This window comes from Cervus canadensis, chromosome 16, assembly GCF_019320065.1.
Source record: "Cervus canadensis isolate Bull #8, Minnesota chromosome 16, ASM1932006v1, whole genome shotgun sequence".
NCBI lineage: Eukaryota > Metazoa > Chordata > Mammalia > Artiodactyla > Cervidae > Cervus > Cervus canadensis.
The window spans coordinates 63,578,205-63,601,165 of NC_057401.1; the positions used below are offsets into that span (position 1 = coordinate 63,578,205).

General features: G+C 43.2%; 1 protein-coding gene across 1 annotated transcript in view; it reads right to left on the reverse strand.

Moving 5' to 3' along the window:
- Window positions 1-22,961, reverse strand: part of SEMA5A (semaphorin 5A) — a 565,061-nt gene that overhangs the window by 106,422 nt on the left and 435,678 nt on the right. The window contains exon 12 of the mRNA XM_043489083.1: window positions 12,725-12,932. Coding sequence (XP_043345018.1) covers window positions 12,725-12,932 — 208 coding nt within the window. The remainder of the gene's footprint in view (window positions 1-12,724; window positions 12,933-22,961) is intronic.

A 22,961-nucleotide genomic window follows, 5' to 3' on the forward strand; every position in this document is an offset into this window, starting at 1 on the left:
CAAGGTGTCAAGTAACACATTTTAATTTTTACACAAAACCCTATAGGAAAGTAAGTCCAGAGGGAGGGGAAAATATTATGATGTTGTCTTCTTACAATTCACTCAACAGTTTGCCCATGACTGAATGAGGCTGAGCCGCGGTGTTAGCATAGTCCATCCCAGGAAGGACATCCACCCATCTCAGCAGAACAGGGGAGGCAAGTGTGGTGCCCGCTTTGCCTCTGGACTCTCTGTTGCCCTCCCCAGCCACTGGGAAGGGCCTGGTAAAAGCGGCAAGGATAAGCGCTTGGCTTTCCTCACAGTTGGCACTGATCAGCCTCCACCGGGGTCTGAACCTCAGCCCCTCTTGTAAGGACAGGTACCCGCTCACGTGAGACAGGGGATTGCTGAATTTGTACTGACAGATGCACCTGCCTGTTGGCTGGGACCACGCTGACATCACTCACCTACACACAGAGTGTGGTCATGGTAGGAAATCTCCTTGCCCAAACAGACTGGAGCTAGGTAAATAACTCAATGCAAGGAGCAGAATCGAGCCTGATGGGTCCCCTGCATCTCAGACAATGGGAAGCTGTTTAAAGGCGGAAGAACAAATTCTTGATGGGTCCATGTGCCCTCTGGTCCAGAGGCAAGTGAAGCATATCTGGACAAAGAAGGCAAAGCATGTGTGTAACAGCAGCCCTGACTCTGGAGGACCTATGTGAGCTGAATATAATTCTTAGGCAGGAAAGAAGAGGAGCATCTCATAGTGAATCTTTTTATTTGTCAGACCCATTATATGGTCTCTGTCTTTTCATTTGCCTGGTGGCTCAGATGGTAAGGAATCTGCCTGCAATGCAAGAGACCTGAGTTTGATCTCTGGGTCGGGAAGATTCCCTGCAGAGGGGAGGAGCAACCCACTCCTGTAGTCTTGCCTGGAGAATTCCATGGACAGAGGTGGCTGGTGGGCTACAGTTCACGGGGTCGCAAAAGTCAGACACGACTCTGACTAACAACACAGTGAGTCACTTGCTTACAACCACACACCAAGCTAAAGGCTTATCCAGATCCACCTGAATCCAGAGCTCATGATCTTTCCACATGCGAGCTGTTTTATGTTACCAGAGGAATGATGATTTCCTTAAGAATCACTAATTCATTGGACCAGGCTGCAAATACAATCTTAGGGGGACTCAGGGAATAAAAGCCAAGGTGTTTCTGCTAAGAATAACTCAGATGCAAAAATCTGGTGCTGCACATTAGCTACCTGCAGCCCAAACTTCCCCATAGAGTTCACTGTTGTTGTTCAGTCACCCGGTCATTCCGACTCTTTGTGACCCCATAGACTGCAGTATGCCAGGCCTCCCTGCCCCTTACCCTCTCCCGAAGTTTGCCCAAGTTCATGCCCATTGCATCAGTGATGCCATCCCGCCTTCTCATCCTCTGATGCCCTCTTCTCCTTCTGCCCTCAGTCTTTCCCAGCAACAGGGACTTTTCCAATGAGTCAGCTCTTCACACCAGATGACCAAAATACTGGAGCTTCAGCTTCAGCATCAGTCCTTCCAATGAATATTCAGGGTTTATTTCCCTTAAGATTGACTGGTTTGATCTCCCTGCTGTCCAAGGAACTTTCAGGAGTCTTCTCCAGCACCCCAGTTTGAAGGAGTGGTGGAATAGAGTTCATTACATAGTTTTCAATCTGGAAGTTCAAAAACAGGAGGCCAGTAGAGTGGACATTAAATAATGAAACCTTGCAGTGTGAATCCTCAACACAAATGAGGTACAAAAGGTTGGTAATTACACTGATTTTAAACTCTATCCCAGATGACTGTTTGGAACTCAGAATGCCATTTAGAAGACAGTAACATGCTCGTTTAGGAAACCAACCAGAGGGTGAAACCCAAAAGCTATTGGGTGATTAAGGGAAGCTAAGAACCTATACTAGTGGATTTGACCTGTGGAAAATTCTTTGCATAGTTTCTTGTTCTTAGAAACTTATTCTCTGTTGTAATAACAATGTGGTTACACTAACACATTTGGCAAAAGAAGAGAAGGAAAAAAGTGTACTGATAATTCTGAGGTTGTGGGGGCAGCCCACAGCATCTCTACAAGATGACACTCATCTGTTTTCTTTGCTTTCATTTTCTACCTGGATCAAATATATGTCTACATCATTGTCAAAGGTGGATTCACCATGATCCTAATGTAGCCTGAACTTCCTCACTTCATGAGACCTTCTAAGATTCTGTGATTAACTCGAGAATATTTTTTTGTTAGTATTTGATTTTCTTTTCCTTAGAACAGAGAATTCCTTTTAGAATAGAGAATTCCTCCCAAATTGTAAGCGTCCTACTTCACATAATCCACACTTTCCCTGAATATTACTGAAGAGTAATATGACATATTTCTTAATTTACTTGTCTACTTCATGCACGTTCATGTTCTATGCATCACATTTTGTCTGTTCTTTATCCACCCTGCCCAGGACTTGGATGTGTGACTTAATGACTCTGCTGGAAGACACTGTGTTCCAGTTCAAGCCCTCCTCCAACCCACTCTTACAGGGTTGTAATCAGCGTATTGGCATGTATTTTACAGTTGTAAATATCATGTGGGCATGTATACTTTTCCTTCTATTTTCTAAACAGTGTTAATGACGGCAAACACATAATGTCAGGTTATTTTTTTTCAGTTAAGATCGTATCATATATATGTCTTCATTGTCATCATTTAATGATTTAAGAATAATCCACTGAGGGAATGCTCCATTGAGTCAGTATACTATAACTTGGTAATTAATCCCCTTACTATTGGAAATTTAAATTAGAGCACTGGTTGTGATTCAGACATAGCTTAAAAAATAACTGGAAAGGAACAGCAGGCTTGGAGATTAGGTCCTAGTGGAGTCTAGGATCAGACTTCAATGATAAATCAATTTTGGGATAAAGTCTAAAGTAACTCCAAGGCCCTCTGGCTTGAATCCACAAGAGATATTTGGGAGATCTTATTTATGTCAGAATTTCTCATTGGAGTCTGAGCCCAGGAAGACAGGGTAGGGATGTGTCATCCGTCATCATACACTCAGAACCTGGCTTGCTGCTTGGTACGCCCGAGGTTCAATAAATATACTACGAGTGAATTAACTAAGGAAAGCCCACAGTCTTTAGAGGCTACACCAAAGTCAGTGCAAACAAAAGCTCAAGACACTGAGATTTAGAAGACTCTTGAGAGTCCCTTGGACAGGAGGGAGATCAAACCAGTCCATCCTAAAGGAAATCAGTCCTGAATATTCATTGGAAGGACTGATGCTGAAGCTGAAGCTCCAATCCTTTAGCCACCTGATAAGAGCTGATTCATTGGAAAATACCCTGATGTTGGGAAAGATGGAAGGCAGGAGGAGAAGGGGACGACAGAGGACGAGGTGGTTGGATGGCATCACCGACTCGATGGACATGAGCTTGAGCAAACTCCAGGAGACAGTGAAGGACAGGGAAGCCTGGCGTGCTGCAGTCCACGGGGTCACAAAGAGTCGGACATGACTTAGCAACTGAACAACAGCAAATTCGTTTTGAACGGAGAATATTTACTTTGTAAAATGGGTACATGCCTAAACATCCTTTTGATGTTTATATGATTCATAACTGAGTGGTTAAGGTTGTCTTGCTGGGGGACTTTTTGGGGATTCTGCAATTTCTCTCTATGCACTGTGTTTGCCTCATCAGGCAAATGTTTTTTCTTTTTTTTTAGAGAATATTTCATTAATAAAGGTGCCAATTATTAACTCTACCTCTTAAAACTTTGTTCTTTCAAATAATACACATCCTACAGTAACCTAATTTTGATATTAATTGTCTTCGTGAGGTATTAATTTTTTTTTAATTACAGGCTAACTAGAATTTGAATTCTAGTTATTTGAATGGAGTAACTAGACATCCATTCAAAAAGGGAGTTAAAGCTTTTTTCTTAATGGTTTCCTCTTTCCCTTCAGTTGTATAAGCAAAATTTAAAAGAGATGTCTCTTATGTTATATATAGGCTGTGGTTCTTCCAGTTCTCAGCTTTTCTTCTCTCTCCAAATATTTTTTTATAACAAAGCAAAAATAAAACAAATATCTAAGGACTAGGGGCTTCCAATCCTTTGGGTGATGTTTTATATCACTACTACACTTTTCTGTGGGCTTTCCAGGTGGTGCTAGTGGTAAAGAACCTGTCTGGCAATGCAGGAGATGGAAGACGTGGATTTGATCCCATGGGTCAGGATAATCCCATGGATAGCGAGTCCATAGGGTGGCACAGAGTCAGACATGACTGAAGCAACTTATCACTCATGCATGCATACTTTTCTTTAAAGAGAGCTTTACAGTTTCTCAAGAATTGAGGTGTTTTTGTTTGTTTGTTTGTTTGTTTTTTAGGTCATGAAGAAAAAATAGTAGAAAGCAGAGAGGCAGAGTATCCATTTGTTAATTTGATAAGTATTTACCAAGCCTGTCTCTGGCCAGGCACATGCTGAAGGCTACAGGGAGCCTAGAAAGACAACACCCAGCCTTTGTATTTCACGTTCTCAAGGGCAGAAGGAAGCCTGCCCTGGCAGCCCACACTCAGAATTCTAGTTTCTGTTCTGTGACTGATGACTCTTCGTATAATCTCTCTCTGATTCTGATCCAATTCCTCATCTGTGAAATGTTGACTCTACAACCTAATAGGTTTATCTTAGCTCATAATTGTGGTGGGTGTCAAGTAAAAAATAAAAACTTGATGAGTATCTGAAGAGTAGAAAACTATTAATTTAACTGGGTTTAGAGTTAAATTATGTAATTTAATACTTGATGTAATTTAACACCCAATTTTAAATGTTAGTGTATATAATGATGCAAAGCACGTTTGTTCATTCAATAGGCATATATGACAATAATCTAATTCAGGAATCAGCAAGTGACAGCCCGTGGTCCTCATCCAGCCTGCTCCCTGAAGTTTCAGTGAAACACAGGGTAGGCAGCTTCCTGGCCCCGGTATCCTGGTGATTGTCATGTCTCCATGTAGGGCAAAGCTTATCCAAAGCTGACCTAAGCTTTGGTGGAGGGCCCTGGGACCCTTCTGATCATGCACATGGGAGGGTTATGAGCACCTGCTAGAAAGCTGCTTTCCTTCCACCCTCCTTCCAGGGAGGGTTTCATGAGAGTTTCTCATTGCCTCCTGAATTCTAACAAGGTATAAGGCTTTCTGCCCCCTACTCTCGCCCCTACTAGGGTACAGCTGGAGGCATAGAACTGTAGCACATAATCAGCTCCTCAGCCACGTGGGCCCCGAGTTCGTCTGTGGGTTGTCATCTGTGAGATAAGGAGCCTAGGTTGTTTTGTTGTGGTGTCATCTGTGGGATAAGGGACCTGGATTGTTGCCCAGCTGCTCAGTTGCTAAGTTGTGTCCGACTCTGTGACTCCATGAACTATAGCCCACCAGGCTCCTCTGTCCATGGAATTTCCCAGGCAAGAATACTGGAGTGGGTTGCCATTTCCTTCTTCACGGAATCTTCCTGACCCAGGGATTGAACCCATGTCTCTATGTCTCTTGCACTGGCAGGTGGCTTTTTTTTACCTGCTGAGACACCAGGGAAGCCCAAGGAACTTGGGTAGCTGATACATTTTCTGTTCTCACTTTCATTGTCTATGTAAGTAATGAACTGTCTGACTCTAAAAGTAAACTGTTTCTCTTCCTGATGAATCTGTATGCCTTGCTGACAAACAACCACACCCACTCATTATGGTCTGAAGCTGCTTCCATGCTGCAAGGGTGGAATAGAGAAGTTGCAAGAGACCTTACAGCCTGGGAAGCCTGAAGCTACAGAGGACATTTGCAAACCCACTGATCTAATGAATGCACAATCCTTAAAATGACTTTAAAGTCTAAATCAAAAGCCCTACCACCCCACTTCCCCAGGCTTTCCTTTCCTTAGACCTTGGGAGTTTCAATCAGCTGAATTAACTGGAAGGTCACATAATTTCCTTGGAGGTGGGAGGCAGGGATAACAGCTTGATTCCTGGATGTGATGGTTATAATCTGAGTCCTGTGGTCATTCCTTTCTTCCTAAAGCAGGAAGATAAGAACTCTATCAATCCTTGGCCAGTGTTTACTTTTCCAAGTGGCTGGTTATGACTTTACATTGGTATTTATATCAGCAGGAATTAAGTTAATGGCTATTCTTGGCTGCTTCATCCTGTGCATCCGTATGAAGACCTTGTACAACTTTCCTGCTGGGAGCTCCTGACTGTGCACCAGTCTCATGTAAGGATGACATCAGCTTACCTACACTCCATTTCACAGGCTGTGCATATGCACTAAGCTGCTTCAGTCCTGTCTGACTCTTTGAGACCCTATGGGCCATAGCTCACCAGGCTCCTCTGTTCATGGCATTCTTGAGGCAAGAACACTGGAGTGGGTTGCTGTGCCCTCCTCTAGGGGGTCTTCCTGACTCACAGGTTGAACCCTCATCTCTTAAGTTTCCTGCATTGGCAGGCAGGCTGTTTACCACTAGCACCACTGGGGAAGCCCTTCACAGGCTGTACCCCAATCCAGCTCTTCCTAAACACCCATGTTCCTTAGAATTCAGCAAATACTAATTCATCTCATGAAACTAACACATGTGTGTGGTAAATAAGTCTTGGAGTACAAAGGGCACACCGGAAAAGTAAGCTTTCTCTCCTAGTCTACATCCTCAGAAGTCACCACCCATTCTGATCAGCTGCTTTATTATTTGCATCATTTTTCCATGCTATTTCTTAAATGGGTTGTGCAAAAAAAAAAAAGACTAAAATTAAAACAAGATCTTTCTGCTCATTTTTTTGAGGTCAAACTCGACCGAAATATATTTTTAAGATATTGTTCTTTCAAAATAGCTTTTCGAGGAAAACAGCTATGGGAAGTTAAAAACACCATGCTGTTGGCCCCAAGTTACAATGTGTGCACAGCATGGATGGCACTGGCGTGCACATCTTTTTGGCCTCCCCTGGGTTCAGGGTCACCTCTAGAACAGCTGGAGGATAAGACTCATTTTATAGTAGCCCAGAGGTATAAAACCTCCTTTTGGTCTCCTTAACCCAGCCTGGTGGCAGTCATAATAAAGAAAGAACTAATGGGAGGAAGCTGGGGGTACTTGTCAATAGACTGAGCTCAGCCTGTCCTGGTACTAATTCTAGTTCTCAGCAACTCCATGGAAAATGCCATTAAATGCTTCATCCCTGCTGAAATCGGATGACTGAGCATGACATATTCTTTGTACCAGGGGGAGCAGAGAGAACCAAAAATAAAGTCTGGGCCTTGGGGGCAAGAGAGTTCAGCTCTGAACCTGGGCTTCAAATGCAAGAGCTATGTGACCTTGGGCAGGACACCAGAAATCACAGCTACCATTTCTTCATCTGAAAATTGGAGATGTTGTTTGACTTTACTGTCAGGGTGCTATCATTAAGGAAAGTAGGGATAAGATCCAGCATAGTGGCAGACATAGAAGAATCTTGGAAAATTGTATCAGGTGTTTATCATTTCTAAGCATTGTATCAGATATCAAACTGCCTTGTCTCTGAAAAACAGATATTAACAAAATGAACAATGTATGATTCTGAAGGAGGTAAGTAATTTAGTTAAGCTCAATTTCTGTTCTTAAACACTTCAAAATTTATTCATAAAATTGATTTTCTGATAACAAAATTACTTACATTCTATTATAAAAAGCATAATTAATATTGTTAGTGTATAGAAAAATGCAACATATTTCTGTTTATTAAGTTTGTATCCTGCAACAAAAGATCAGAAAGACAAAGAAACGATCCCATTTACCTTAACATCAAAAAGGATAAAAGATCTAGCCTAGGAATAAAACTACCAAAGGAGACAAAAACCTGTACTGCAAAAGCCATAAGACAAGATGAAAGAAATGGAACATGACACAAACAGATGGAAAGATATACCATATTCTTAGATTGGAAGAGTCAATATTGTCAAAATGAGTATACGACCAAAGGTAATCTACAGAGTCAACGTGTGCTAAGTCACTGCAGTCTTGTATGTCTCTTTGCACCCCTAGAGACTGTAGCTTCCCAGGATCCTCTGTCCATGGGATTCTCCTGGCAAGGATACTGGAGAGGGTTGCCATGTCCTCCTCCAGGGGATCTTCTTGACCCAGGGACTGAGACCCATGTCTCCTGTGTCCTGCATTGGCAGGCTGGTTCTCCACCACTACCGCCACCTGGGAAGCTGCTGCTGCTAAGTTGCTTCAGTCATGTCTGACTCTGTGCTACCCCATGGACTGCAGCCTACCAGGCTCCTACATCCATGGGATTTTCCAGGCAAGAGTACTGGAGTGGGTTGCCATTGCCTTCACCTGGGAAGCAATCCCTATCAAATTACCAATGGCATTTGTTATAGAACTAGAACAAACTATTTAAAAATCTGTACAGAGACAAATAATCAAAGCAATATTGAGGAAGAGAAACAGAGCTGCAGGAATCAGGCTCCCTGACATCAGGCTATAATACAAAGTTACGGTCATCAAAAGAGTACGGCACTGGTGCAAACAATGTTTAAATATAGATCAGTGGAACAAGTCAGAAAGCCCAGAAATGAGCCCACACACCTGTGGACAATTAATCTATAACAAAGGAGGCAAGACTATACAATGGAGAAAAGACAGTCTCTTCAATAAGCGGTGCTGGGAAAAGTGGACAGCTACATGTAAAAGAACGAAATTAGAACATCCTCTAACACAGGAGTCCCCAACCTCCAGGATCTAATACCTGATGATCTGAGGTATAGTTGATGTAATAATAATAGAAATAAAGTGCAAAATAAATGTAATGTGCTTGAATTACCCTGAAATCATCTGCATTCTCATCTGTGGAAAAATTGTCTCCCACCAAACCGGTCTCTGGTGCCAAAAAAGTTGGGGACACCTGTTCTAATGCTATACACAAGTATGAACTCAAAATAGATGAAAGACCCAAATGTAAAACTAAACTATAAAACTCTTAGAGTTTTGGCACTATTTTTTTTTTGATCCATCTCCTAGAAAAATGGAAATAAAAAAGAAAAATAAACAAATAGGACCTAATTAAACTCAAAACCTTTTGCACAGCCAAGGAAACCACAAACAAAATGAAAGGACAACCGTCAGAATGGGAGAGAATGTTTGGCAAACAAAGTAACCCACAGAGGAATAATCTCCACAATTTACAAACAGCTCATGAAACTCAATATAAAGAAAACACAAACAATCCAATCAAAAAATGGGCAAAACACCTAAATATATATTTACCCAAAGAAGACATACAGATGGCCAAAAGGCACATGAAAAATGCTCAACACGGCTAACTATTAGAGAAATAAAAATAAAAACTAAAATATCACCTCACACTAGTCAGAAAGATCATCATCAAAAAGTCTATAAACAATAAACGCTGGAGAGGGTGTGGAGAAAAGGGAATTCTCCTATACTGCTTGTGGGAATGTAAATTGTTACAGCCACTGTGGAAAACAGTATGGAGCTTCCTTAAAACTAAAAATAGAGCTCCATATGATCCAGCAATACCAGTCCTGGGCATATTTCCAGAGAAAATCATGGCTCAAAAATATGCATGCATCCCAATGTTCACTGCAGGGCTGTTTACAACAGCCATGTCAGAGAAGCAATCTAAATGTCCATTGACAGAAAAATAGACAAGGAACATGTGGAACATACATACAATGGGATATTCCTCAACCATTAAAACAAATGAAACTGTGGCTCAGATGGTAAAGAATCTGCCTGCAATGCAGGCGACCTGGGTTTGATCTCCTAGGAAGATCATCTGGAGAAGGAAATGGCTATCCACTCCAGTATACTTGCCAGGAGAATCCCATGGACAGAGGAGCCTGGTGGGCTACAGTTCATGGGGTCACAGATTATTCGACATGACTGCACGACTTTTACTTTCACATTAACACAAATGAAATGACATTTGCAACAAGATGGATGAAGAGATTACCATACTAAGTGAAATGTCAGACAGAGAAAGACAAATGTCATTATAATATTGCTTATATTGTGGAATTCAAAAAATTATACAAATGAACTTATTTACAAAACAGAAACAGACTTACAGACTTAGAAAGCAAACTTATGGCTACCAAAGGGGAAGGTGGTTGAGGGGATAAATCGGGAGTTTGGGATTGACGTATACACACTATTATCTTTAAAATAGGTAACCAACAAGGACAAACTATATAGCATAGGGAGCTCTGCTCAATATTCTGTAATAACCTAAAGAGGAAAAAACTTGAAAAAAGAAATACATGCATAGCTGAATTGCTTTGTTGTACACCTGAAGCTAACATAATGTTGTCAAAAAATTATAGTCCAACATAAAATAAAAATTGAAAAAAGAAAAAATAAGAGGGAGGGGACATAGATATAACTATGACTAATTCATCTGATGTTTGGCCATAATCAACACAAGATTGCAAAGCAATTATCCTTCAATTAAAAAGAAATACATTTATTTAAAAATTATATATTTAACAACTATTAACAGTGTGCTTCTTTAGGCATATTTCTTGAAAATTAAAATTGCTTTTGTCTAGAAAAAAACACAGTTTCTCCATAAATTATAAAAATCTGGTCATGTAGATATCAGTTTCTTAAAAATTGATTCTTTTTTTTCTCCAGTGAATGTTAAGAGAGGTTTTCTTGTCTTTCTACGAGAGGAAGATGACAGAAAAACATTGGAAGAAATTCAGAGAAACTCTTGGGTTGAAATCTTTAGATTCTGTGTCCTCAAATGGAGCATTTAAGGGTCAAATACAAACTAACCCAGTCTGGGTGAGCACACAGAGGATCACAGTCTATCAGTTTACAATAAATATCATCTCTCACTGCTTTTCCCTGAGCAAGTGTACAAGAAAACAGCAGGCAGATTCAGCTCTGGGTAGAACTGTAAAATCCTGTCCTCCCAGAAGCCTGATACAGACAGACAAGGGGCTTATTCTCCTGAAAGGAACAGGGGAGACTGTCAGCTCCTCCTGGGCAGCTGTGCCTGGAGGCCACTGGTGCCTGTGGATTCATGACTGAGCTGCAAGTGTGGTTGTCTGGGAGATGAGAGGCGGGCAGATGATGCCTGCCTTGTTTGACCTGATTCAGGATCTAGTTGTGTAAGTTGCAGCTACAAGTTGCTGAGCTAGCAGAGTGCCTGGAAAAGGGAAATTGCCTCCTGCTCTGCCTGCAATGCAGGAGACCTGGGTTTGATCCCTGGGTTGGGAAGATCCCCTGCAGAAGGAAATGGCAACTCACTCCAGTATTCTTGCCTGAAGAATTCTATGGACAGAGGAGCCTGGAGGGCTACAGTCTGTTGGTCACGAAGAGTCAGACACAACTGAGCAGCTAAAACCTTTTGCAAGACACTAACATCCATCCTGGCACCAGAAACATCTGTGTATGGCTCAGGTCTGACTTCTTGTGTGATGTCCTATGTCACATCCCCAGAGCTTGCTGGCCTGGAACTGGAAGACTGGTGACCTTTCGGCTTCATTGAACTTGTGACGCTCCCACTGAGAAGACCCCAGCCTTCCCTGTCAACCACTGAGCCATCAAGACCTGGGCCAGAATAATTTCTGCCCTGGGCTAGTGCTGCAGGAAACATAGAGCAGAACAAACTACAAGCAGGCATTGGTTACATTTAGGGAAAAGCAGTTACATACAAGATAGTCCTTAATCAACATCACTATTTGTTATCAGCAATCACAATAGCATTGTTATTAGTTGGGAGGGCCCTAATGTTATTTGTTTCTCAAAACTCTGATACCAAAAGAGGAATTTTATTATATACTGTGCTGTCTAAAACCATCTAGAAAGGAATACGGTAATGATTTTTATTAAATACAAGAACCTTCTTCTACGTAAGAATACCTACTTTGCAGAGTGCCTTAAATATTGCATAATACATATTATTCCATTAGGTTAGTATGATTAGTATGTGTTAGATAAGAAAGTGGAGCTTGCTAGGTGGCTCAGTGATAAATAATCCACCTGAGCCATGGGAGATGTGGGTTTTGATCCCTGGGTTGGGAAGATCCCTTGTAGGAGGGAATGGCAACCCATTCCAAGTGTTCTTGCTGGAATAATCCCATGGACAGAGGAACCTGGTGGGCTACAGTCCATGGGGTCGCAAAGAGTCGGAGACAAGGGGGCAACTGAACATACAATACACACAGATAAGAAAGAGAACTTTAAAATACTTTAGTGACCAGGTCAATATATACATATAATTTGTGCCAGATTAATCCAGGAACACCAAATATCAGCATTATCACTCAATGCTGAGTGCGTGCTCAGTCACTTCAGTCGTGTCTGACTCTGTGACCCTTTGGACTGCAGCCCTCCAGGCTCCTCTGTTCATGGGATTCTCCAGGCAAGGATATTGGAGTGGGTTGACATGTCCTTCTCCAAACTCACTGAACAATTCACTTCAGTCCTGACATACTGCTTACAGATGTCATAAGCGGTTCTTCCTCCAGGGAGGCTGATGTATTATTGTCGTCATAGCAAGCTGGTGTGTATCAGAAGTCTCTGCATCCAGGGATGCAGGACTCACAAGGATGCTCTGGTCCCCATCCCTCTCAGACACAGGAAATCTGAACGTCCTTGGGGCTCCTGGGCTTTCTCCCTGGGTGGGGTGTCTACAAAGAGCACCAGCACATGGGATGGTCCCCCCTTGGGGCTGCCCTACCTGCGTGAGCGGTAGAACTGGCACCTCTTCAGCGGGATCTTGGCCACGTGCTCCCGCAGGCCCACAAACAGGACGCTCTGGCTGTGGAGGATCCGCAGGCTCCTGACGGGCTCAGGCCGCCTCTCGGCGAAGAGTTCCATCTCTTCCAGCACACATCCACCCGAGGTCTGGGTCAGGGGCGCCCGCACCTTCTTAATGGTGCCGTAATCTGCGAAGGCAACAGGGAATGTAGAAAAGTAAGGTCCGTGGTCTCACCGTCACTCACCAGCTAAACCACCGGGCTTCTCCAGGCGGGCTGCACATGGGGCCATCTGAGGAGCTTGGACAAATGCCGGAGACCCACCCTGGACGTGTTTGGTCAGCCATGCTGGATGTGGGGCCAGGCACCAGTATTTTGACAGCTCTCAGCACAGCCGACATAGAACTGGGATGAGGGCCACTCGGCTACCAGCTGCCTGGTCCCCACACAGGTCCGGAGACCCAGAGCACAGAAGAGCTTGAAAGAAAAAAAGAAAGTGAAGTAACTCAGTCGTGTCGGACTCTGCGACCCAGTGAACTATAGCCCACCAGGCTCCTCCATCCATGGGATTTTCCAGGCAAGAGTACTGGAGTGGGTTGTCATTCCCTTCTCCAGGGGATATTCCAAACCCAGGGATTGAACCTGGGTCTCCTGCATTGTAGACAGATGCTTTACCGTCTGAGCCACCAGGAAAGCCCACAGCGGAGCTTACCATGGTCCAAAGCAGCCGGCTTTGCACCATCCCATGGACAACATCAGGTGAGAGGGGCTGGATTCTCGGTGTCAGACAGAGGAGCTGACCCTGCTGCCCAACACAGCAGACCCCACCTGACAGACGGCCGCAGATATGCAGGCGGCAAAGGAGGCTCCTGCATCCTTCCTGCCCGGAAAATATATCCGTCTGTGTGTCTGCATCTAGACACCCTCTCTCTCTCTCTCTCTCTGTCTGTCTGTCTGGTTCTCTGGGATGCTCTCCTGGGTCTCAGCTCCATGGATTCTTCTTACCCATCCTACTGAACATCCATTTTGACCCAAACCCCCTCCTTCCTCCACATTTTCTGCTCATCAAGTGTTTACACTCATTTTGGCCTTAAGTGCTGCCCCAGGACAAGTGGGCCAGGGTCACCTGAACCACACAGATTCCCCCAGAGTGGCTGTGAGGGACACGAAGGAGGGTCCTCCCAGCCAGTAAGGGGCATGGCACAGTCAACCCCCCAGGGTTGGGACACAGACTTGAAACATAGAATGTCGTCTGTGGTGCATGGAAGTGAAACCCCACCCCCTCCAGCCAATCTGCCAATCCAGGGCATGGATCCTACCCTCTAGGAGCACCTCTGAGAGCTGCTGGCAAGCTCCTCAGATCACCCTGGCTGAATAAAACCCACAGGAACCTGAGTTTTAAAACATCATGATTCTCACTCTATCAACACAGACAATGGGGCTAGGAAGTCTTCTCAAAGGGGAAGTGGAATCCGGAACCTCTGGCTTCAAGGCCTCTGATTGATCTGCTAATCTCTGAAGGTCTGGACAGAAGTTACCTTTCCAGTTTTCCATTCCTAGGAGAGTCTTTAGAGATGGAGGATGTTTACCGAAGTGGATATATGGTATCCTGAGTTCATTAAGGAATATGTATCTGAAACATCTCCAGTGATCATTCATTGATTATGCTGCTGCTGCTGCTGTTAAGTCGCTTCAGTCGTGTCCGACTCTGTGAGACCCCATAGACGGCAGCCCACCAGGCTCCTCTGTCCCTGGGATTCTCCAGGCAAGACCATTGGAGTGGGTTGCCATTTCCTTCTCCAATGCATGAAAGGAAAAGTGAAAGGGAAGTCGCTCAGTCATGTCCGACTCTCAGCGATCCCATGGACTGCAGCCTACCAGGCTCCTCCGTCCATGGGATTTTCCAGGCAAGAGTACTGGAGTGGGTTGCCATTGCCTTCTCCACATTGATTATGAACTGACTGTTAATTTTGCATATAATGATATATTCAATATCACTAAATCATTGCTCAATTTTATTTTAGGTTAGTTGGTTAAACATGTAACTTTTGAGAAAGTTCAAGCACAAACAGAATTGTAATGGATGCTGGCAAGATTAAAAATAAGGAGAATCCCATGGACAGAGGAGCCTGGCGGGCTACAGGCCATAGGGTTGCAAAGAGTCAGACACGACTGAAGTGACTTAGCATGCATACACGCACCAGTCTTTAAGAGTGTGTTTGTGAACACACAGCAAAGTAGGGAGATGGACAGAACAGGGGGGCAGACTGTGCAGCAAGGCAGCATTTTAATAAATAATCACACTTCAGCGTGAAAGAAAATTTGTATGTATTTATTATATGACTCAATCTAATTTTGACTTGGAGACCTCAGTTCCCAGCTGGTGGGAAGTTCAACCCAGGGATGTTCGGGTCTTCCTGCCTGTATGACGCAAAGGAACAAAGATGAGCAGGGCATCAGGAGAGTGGTGCAAACCAAGTGGGGGCTTCACGGAAGGTGACTTCAGCATCCACCGGCAGACGGAACAGCAAGGCTTCCTGCAGGCCAGTGAAAGGCAGGGAGCCCCTGTGGCCCTTTGGGAAATCCTGACAATCAAACAAGGTCTGAGACTGAAGTTAGGAGCCAGGCCCGCCACTACCCAGTGAGCAGCAAGGCTCTGATGAGGCTTAAGGAAGACTCTTGGGAATACAGAGTGCCCATGTGCGTACGTGCATGTGTGAGTGCTAGGTTGCTTTAGTTGCACTCTATGGACTGTAGCCCACTGGGCTCCTCTGTTCATGGGATTCTCCAGGCAAGAATAATAGAGTGGGTTGCCGTGTCCTTCTTTAGGGGATCTTCCTGACTCAGAGATCAAACCTGCATTGCTTATATCTCCTGCATTGACAGACGAGTTCTTTATCCCTAGTGCCACCTGGGAATATACACACTACTATTGGAGAAGGAAATGGCAACCCACTCCTGTGTTCTTGTCTGGAGAATCCCAGGGATCGGGGAGCCTGGTGGGCTGCTGTCTATGGGATCACACAGAGTCGGACATGACTGAAGTGACTTAGCAGCAGCAGCAGCATGAATAAAATAGATAACTAATAAGAAACTGCTGTTTAGCACAGGGAACTCTCCTCAATACTCTGTAGTGGTCCACATAGGGAAAGAATCTGCGAAAGAGTGGATACATGTGTATGTACAACTGATTCACTTTGCTGTATAGCTGAAGCTAACACAACACTGCAAATCAACTATACTCCAATAAACATTAAAAAGAAAGACTCTTGGGATAAAATAGAACATTTTAGAGCAATGCAGGAGTCTAGGTGGGGAGTGGCAGAATAGGCGGGAGTCCAGCTGAATAACTGTCATATTTTGACTGTTACCAGCACTGAAGAATTGATGCTTTCAAACTGTGGTGCTGGAGAAGACTCTTCAGAGTCCCTTGGACAGCAAGGGGATCAACCCAGTAAATCCTAAAGGAAATCAGCTATGCATATTCATTGGAAGAACTGATGCTGAAGCTTCAATACTTTGCCCACCTGATGCGAGGAGTTGATTTATTGGAAAAGACCCTGATGCTGAGAAAGACTAAAGACAGGAGGAGAAGGGGACGAGAGAGGATGAGATAGTTGAAGGACATCAGTGACTCAATGGACATAAGTTTGAGCAAACTCTGGGAGACAGTGAAGGACAGGGAAGCCTGGCGTGCTGCGGGTCCATGGAGTCACAAAGAGTTGGATGTGACTTAGCGACTGAACAACAACACACTATCTTCATAGGAACCATGGGTGAGAGAACTAAATCCTATCCAACAGGCAAACAAAGACAACTGGCTGATGATTATTTCTTTTGCTCATGGATTATTACTCTGTGAAACCAAATCAATAACGATGCAAACATCCATATGCTCATATATGCACTTTGGATTCTTAAGCAACTGTGGGAAAAACAAATTTTAAAAGATCTTTAAAAATTTGATTTAAAAGTACTCACCATCATTGACCAAAATTTCTCGGTGTATATTTCTGCACACCTTGCATCTACTTTCCAGCTGACTGACAAATCCAGGGATTTGTTCCATCCAAGGATCTAACAAAACTACAGGACTTAGCACTTCAGAGAATGGTACGGTTGTATCGATTTAGGTGCTTGTCCATTGAGAAATGGAATATTTCTTGCCGTATCAGTAAACAAGGATGTCATGGTCATCAGTGATTGCAGCCCTGAGGGAACTCCGGAAGCAGAAGAAAACCTGCCATCTAGACTGCAGCCACTCCCCACGGTGAGCTGGGAGGAAAGGAAGCTGAGGAAGTGAAAACGCAGGACACTGGTCCCAGACAGCTGAGGTGCATATCAAAGGGATGATTTCAGTAAGCCCAGACTCTGTCTTCCCATACAAAGAAAAGTGCTAAATTCCTTAACTTGGGATACCTGGTTTTCTTTAATTTACAAAAAAAAATACATTTGACATTTAGACTATCTGCCCTTTGTTTGCAAAACTTGTATATAACATGGCTCCCCCCCTCACCTCCTCTGAGCAGTTCTCTCGGGGTTATTTGAGATGCTGGCTCCCAGGCCTGAAGTCCAAAAAATTCCCACTGAATAAGACGTAACTCTCAATTTTTATGTAGTGAGTATTTTTTTAACACTCACCACACTCTGTGCCTCTGCTGGGTCGTCTTCACCATAAAGCATCAGTCACGTGAGGCGCTTCGTGAAGCTCCCTGTTCTTTTGGCACTAGGGTGACCGTGGGAGGGCCTTCAGAGTGCTTTTATTTTTTTTGTGTGTGTGTTATTTTTGTGTTATAATATTTTCCAGGGTTTAATTACTGATTCACTTGTTTTGCGGCTTCTGCACTTGACATGATGAAGCTCCAAGAGGGCAGACGCTGTCAGTGTCATTCTCTGATGTCCGCAGAGTGGCCATCTCTGTGGCCTGTGGAGGTTACTGAATACGTGCCAGATGACAGACTGAAGAGATGAGTGAGGGAAGGAAGGAAAGTAGAAAGACAGAAAGCCAGGGAAAGAAGGCAAATGTTACAGGAATGTCTTGTCACTTGCACATTTGCCAAAAAGACTCCTGATTAATGCTTTTGAGTAGCAACTTTTAGTAAGAAATATGATATCAGTCAATGTGAAGGTGAAACAAGAAATAATCCTCCACCAATTCCAAAATATATCCTCTAAAAGCATCATAAACTAAATAGGAGTGAAAAAAACCATTTTAATTGGTTTCAGCTGAGAAAATATCAGCTCTAAAAATTTGCCGCAGAAAAATAAAACCATACACACCTTCCATACTCCTGAAATTCAATACTCTAATCAAAGTCAGTTGAAGTTAAAAAATAAAATGCTAGAAATACAGAAAAGCTTCTCAATCAGTCTTTACCATTTTGAGATTAGGAAGAAAGGAGAAAGTTGGCACTTCCTGTCAATCACAGATCACTTCCCCAGAGAGACAAGGAGGAGAAAGTGGTTTAGGAAGTGAAGAATCGGTGCTGAGGGCAGGACAATAGGGCGACACTGTTTTGGCCCAAATTCTCATAATATTCACCTTTTTGTGAAAATACGAACTACTAATTATGTTATGGAAACAAATCTCAGAGTCATATATTTAAAGTTTCACGCTCAAATTGAAAAACCACAGCTACTCATTATGGAAGAGATAGAGCTGCTGCAAGATTTTTAAGACTGAGAAAGCTAATTGTATGGTTGTTATTTGAAAGACATGAATAGCTGTAATTACACAAAAATGTACATAATGTACTGCAGAACTTATATTTGCCTAATTTCAGCAGAACAGGAAGCATGCTTATGTTCTCAGGAGTGGGCAGACTAAAGAAAGGATGCCCACTTAAATTTGAATTTTAGCTAAACCATTAACATTTCTTTAGTATTAGTATGTCCAATTCAATATTATTCATGGTTTATCTGAAGTTCAAATTAAAGTAAGCATCTTGTATTTTATTACATAAACAAAACTCATTATATCCACATCTCATTTGATTGTCTCAGCAAGCTGGTGAGAATGTAACAAATATGTGAATGAGTATTCCCACTTGATAGATGAGAAAACTGAGTTTCCAGGAATAGAAGATCTGATATATATTTCCTATGAACAGGTCTTTCAAAGCCCCATGAAGAAGTCAGACATAAAATGGAGGTTCAAGTCAATGCTAATGAACAAGATAAATCCAACAAAGGGCCCCAAAGAATCATTAAATAAAATGCCAGTGGGAGTGACACCTAAGAAATGGCAATTTCGACGAGATTGTTTGCAAAACTCTTTATTCCACGAAGTCTCCCACAAGTTGTGAAACATAACCAGCTGGGAGGCAGCAAGAAGGCAGGCAACCTCCTGATCCACCGGAAGCTGCCCATGTGGACGACATGCAGAGGCAGCATCTGCTTCAGAAAGCTCCGGACTCTCCTGGCCATCAGGACGACATCCCTTCTCGGGATACCACAACCCATAGACAGGCAAACACAGTGACTGACAGCCCAGCCATGCGCCCTTACACCATCTATTTAAAGAGGGAGGCACACTGAGCCAGATCAAACACCTGTCTGTGGATGAACAGAAGCTGCATGCACATTGAAAGGGCAGTAATTCTGGGCATAAGAGACAAGGACCACTGCCCGCCCACCCCCGCCCCGAAACAAGCACCATGCAAGGAAGGTACCCTCACCAGACCAGACCTTGAACAAATGAAGGGCTTCATTGAAGTGCTTGCCGGTGACATGAGAACTCTCCTGGGCATACAGCATCAGACTGCAGGTCCCAATAATTCCTAATATTGATTTTTACTGGTGACTAACAAAGTCATGGGAGACCAGAGGCACAGCTGATGGCAGGTGGAAAACACAGGCAAAATTGGATTATCGCAATAAGAGAGGCATGCGTTTCAACCTCAATATTCTGAGCCATTAGGAAAATGACCGAAGGAAAAAGCAAAAATCGTAAATAAGATGGTTTTCTAAGTTAAAGTTGGAACCCTGACACGTGACATAGCAAGAAATCTGTTTTAAAAATGACTGCTGGGGAATATTTACATAATACTTATCAGAAGACTGGAGTGCTACTTGAAAACGACATGAGAAATCCTTGCCCATCCCCACCCCTTGCCCAATTCCAACCACAAGAAATGATCCATGAGACACAGAAGCTTGGTCCACAACCTCCAACCCATAAGAAAATCTGTGCAGGTCCTACAGCTAATGAGCTGCCAAATAACCTTAGAGGAATAATATGAGAAATGAGAACAAAACCAAGTAAACAAAAATGCATGTGTTTCTCTGCAGAAAAAAATAAAAAATAAAAAAAACTGATTTCAGTGAGAGCAGAATGTGGTAGTCACGAAAGCTGCCAGGACACATTCCTCACACATTTCATGGGAACAAAGTGACTGGCATGTGGGACCTGAGGAACAAATGATGACTAGAATCCTCAAGAAACTATCGAGTATGGATGCCTGGAGGCAGGAGCTCACAGAGTGAGTCTAGACCAGCATTATCCAATGGAAATATAGAGCAATCCATGTAATTAATATTTTTTAGTAGCCACATCTAAAAAAAGATTAACAGGTGAATTGAATTTATTTACTAATTTTTATTTACTCCAATGTATACTTTGGCCATCTGATGCAAAGAGCTGACTCATTTGAAAAGACCTTGATGCTGGGAAAGATTGAGGGCAGGAGGAGAAGGGGACGACAGAGGATGAGATGGTTGGATGGCATCACCAACTTGATGGACATGAGCTTGAGTAAGCTCTGGGAGTTGGTGATGGACAGGGAGGCCTGGCGTGCTGCAGTCCATGGGGTCGCAAAGAGTTGGACATGACAGTGACTGAAGTGAACTGAAAGAAGATTCTTTATGTTTTGGCTTGTGTGTTTTGTAGAGTTTTCCTTTAGTTAGAGGTTAGTCTTATGCTTGGGCTTCCTCAGTAGCTCAACAATAAAGAATCCAGCTACAATGCAGGAACCGCAGGAGACATGAGTTGGATCCCTGGGTCGGGAAGATCCCCTGGAGGAGGGCATGGCAACCCACTCCAGTATTCTTGCCTGGAGAATCCCATGGACAGAGGAGCCTGGTGGGCTACAGTCCACAGGGTTGCAAAGAGTCAGACACGACTGAAGTAATTTAGCACACACACACAAGCTTGCCCCTACTCTCGTGGAGTGAATCTTTGTATCATTTTTCTGAGAAAACCAATGACCCTTACTGCACTCCCAAATAGAAATGGTGACGGCGACATGACTTTTCATCACCCACAGCCTGAGTAATCAACATATTAAAGCCAGTGTAAACAAGAAAAAGCCGCTGATATATTTGTATCAAAATATATGCTAACAAAGAAAGAAGTGCAGATGTAAAACTTGATGGACAAACAGAAAAGTATAGAACCCCTTATTTTCTTATTCAGTCAGTTTTGTAAATCCAAGGTAAGTCCTTGAGGGAGAATAAAAGAGATCCCATTGGTGTGGCCACCCTAAAGGCAAATAATCTACCATCACTATGTTTTCTAAACTAAAATTTCAGATAGTCATAGGGTATTAGCGTTGGAAAGAACCTACAACAATATTTTGAATTTTGTAAGTAAGAAAAGCAAAACCCAGAAAAACTGAGTTCCTAAGGTCAGATTCTGGAATCTAAATGTAGGTCCTCTGTGTTCAATCAGGTGGTTGTTTTTAAATTTCTGATAGTCTTTTCATTTTGAAAGTATGGAACTTATAATATGCAATCGTTATACAACAGTGCATTCAGAATAGTATAGCTGACAAGTTTCTCAAAAGATTCGGTTCAGTTCAGCTCAGTTGCTCAGTCATGTCTGACTCTGTGCGACCCCATGAACTGCAGCACGCCAGGCCTACTTGTCAAAAGATTAGGTAGTCTGATACTAAGGGTATTAAGCAGCACTCATTATATATAGGAAAAGGAGTACGTCAAGGCTGTATATTGTCACCCTGCTTATTTAACTTATATGCAGAGTACATCATGAGAAATGCTGGGCTGGAAGAAGCACAAGCTGGAATTAAGATTGCTGGGAGAAATATCAATAACCTCAGATATGCAGATGATACCACCCTTATGGCAGAAAGTGAAGAGGAACTAAAAGGCCTCTTGATGAAAGTGAAAGAGGAGAGTGAAAAAGTTGGCTTAAAGCTCAACACTCAGAAAACTAAGATCATGGCATCTGGTCCCATCACCTCATGGGAAATAGATGGGGAGAGAGTGGAAACAGTGTCAGACTTCATTTTTTTGGGCTCCAAAATCACTGCAGATGGTAACTGCAGCCATGAAATTAAAAGACGCTTATTCCTTGGAAGGAAAGTTATGACCAACCTAGATAGCATATTAAAAAGCAGAGACATTACTTTGCCAACAAAGGTCCATCTAGTCAAGGCTATGGTTTTTCCAGAGGTCATGTATGGATGTGAGAGTTGGACTGTGAAGAAAGCTGAGCGCCAAAAAATTGATGCTTTTGAACTGTGGTGTTGGAGAAGACTCTTGAGAGTCCCTTGGACTGCAAGGAGATCCAACCAATCCATCCTGAAGGAGATCAGTCCTGGGTGTTCATTGGAAGGACTGATGGTGAAGCTGAAACTCCAATACTTTGGCCACCTCATGCGAAGAGTTGACTCATTGGAAAAGACCCTGATGCTTGGAGGGATTGGGGGGCAGGAAGAGAAGGGGATGACAGAGGATGAGATGGCTGGATGGCATCATCGACTCGATAGGCATGAGTTTGAGTAAACTCCAGGAGTTTGTGATGGACAGGGAGGCCTGGCGTGCTGCGATTCATGGGGTCACAGAGTCGGACATGACTGAGCGACTAAACTGAACTGACTGATTATTTGAGACAATGATTAAGCTGTGATTCTTGGACATGCTTATCACAGAATTCCCTACACAAACAACCAATGTATAAATGGTGCCAAGCCCAGGATAGATCTAACTTCTCTACCAGGCTAGGGACTCTCATTTCCACGAGCTCAGGAAGCAAACAAGAGAATAAACTGATGGAAAAATTGCCTAAGGACTTCCCTGGTGGCTCAGAGGTTAAGACTCAGTGCTTCCACAGCAGGGGGTATGGGTTTAATTCCTGGTCAGGGAACTAAGACCCTGCATGCAGTGTGGCTAAAGGGAAAAATAAAAGAAAAGAAAAAAAAAAAAAGAAAAGAAAAATAACTAGCGTATTCTATTTCAGTTATTTTTTTGAAGAAGGTT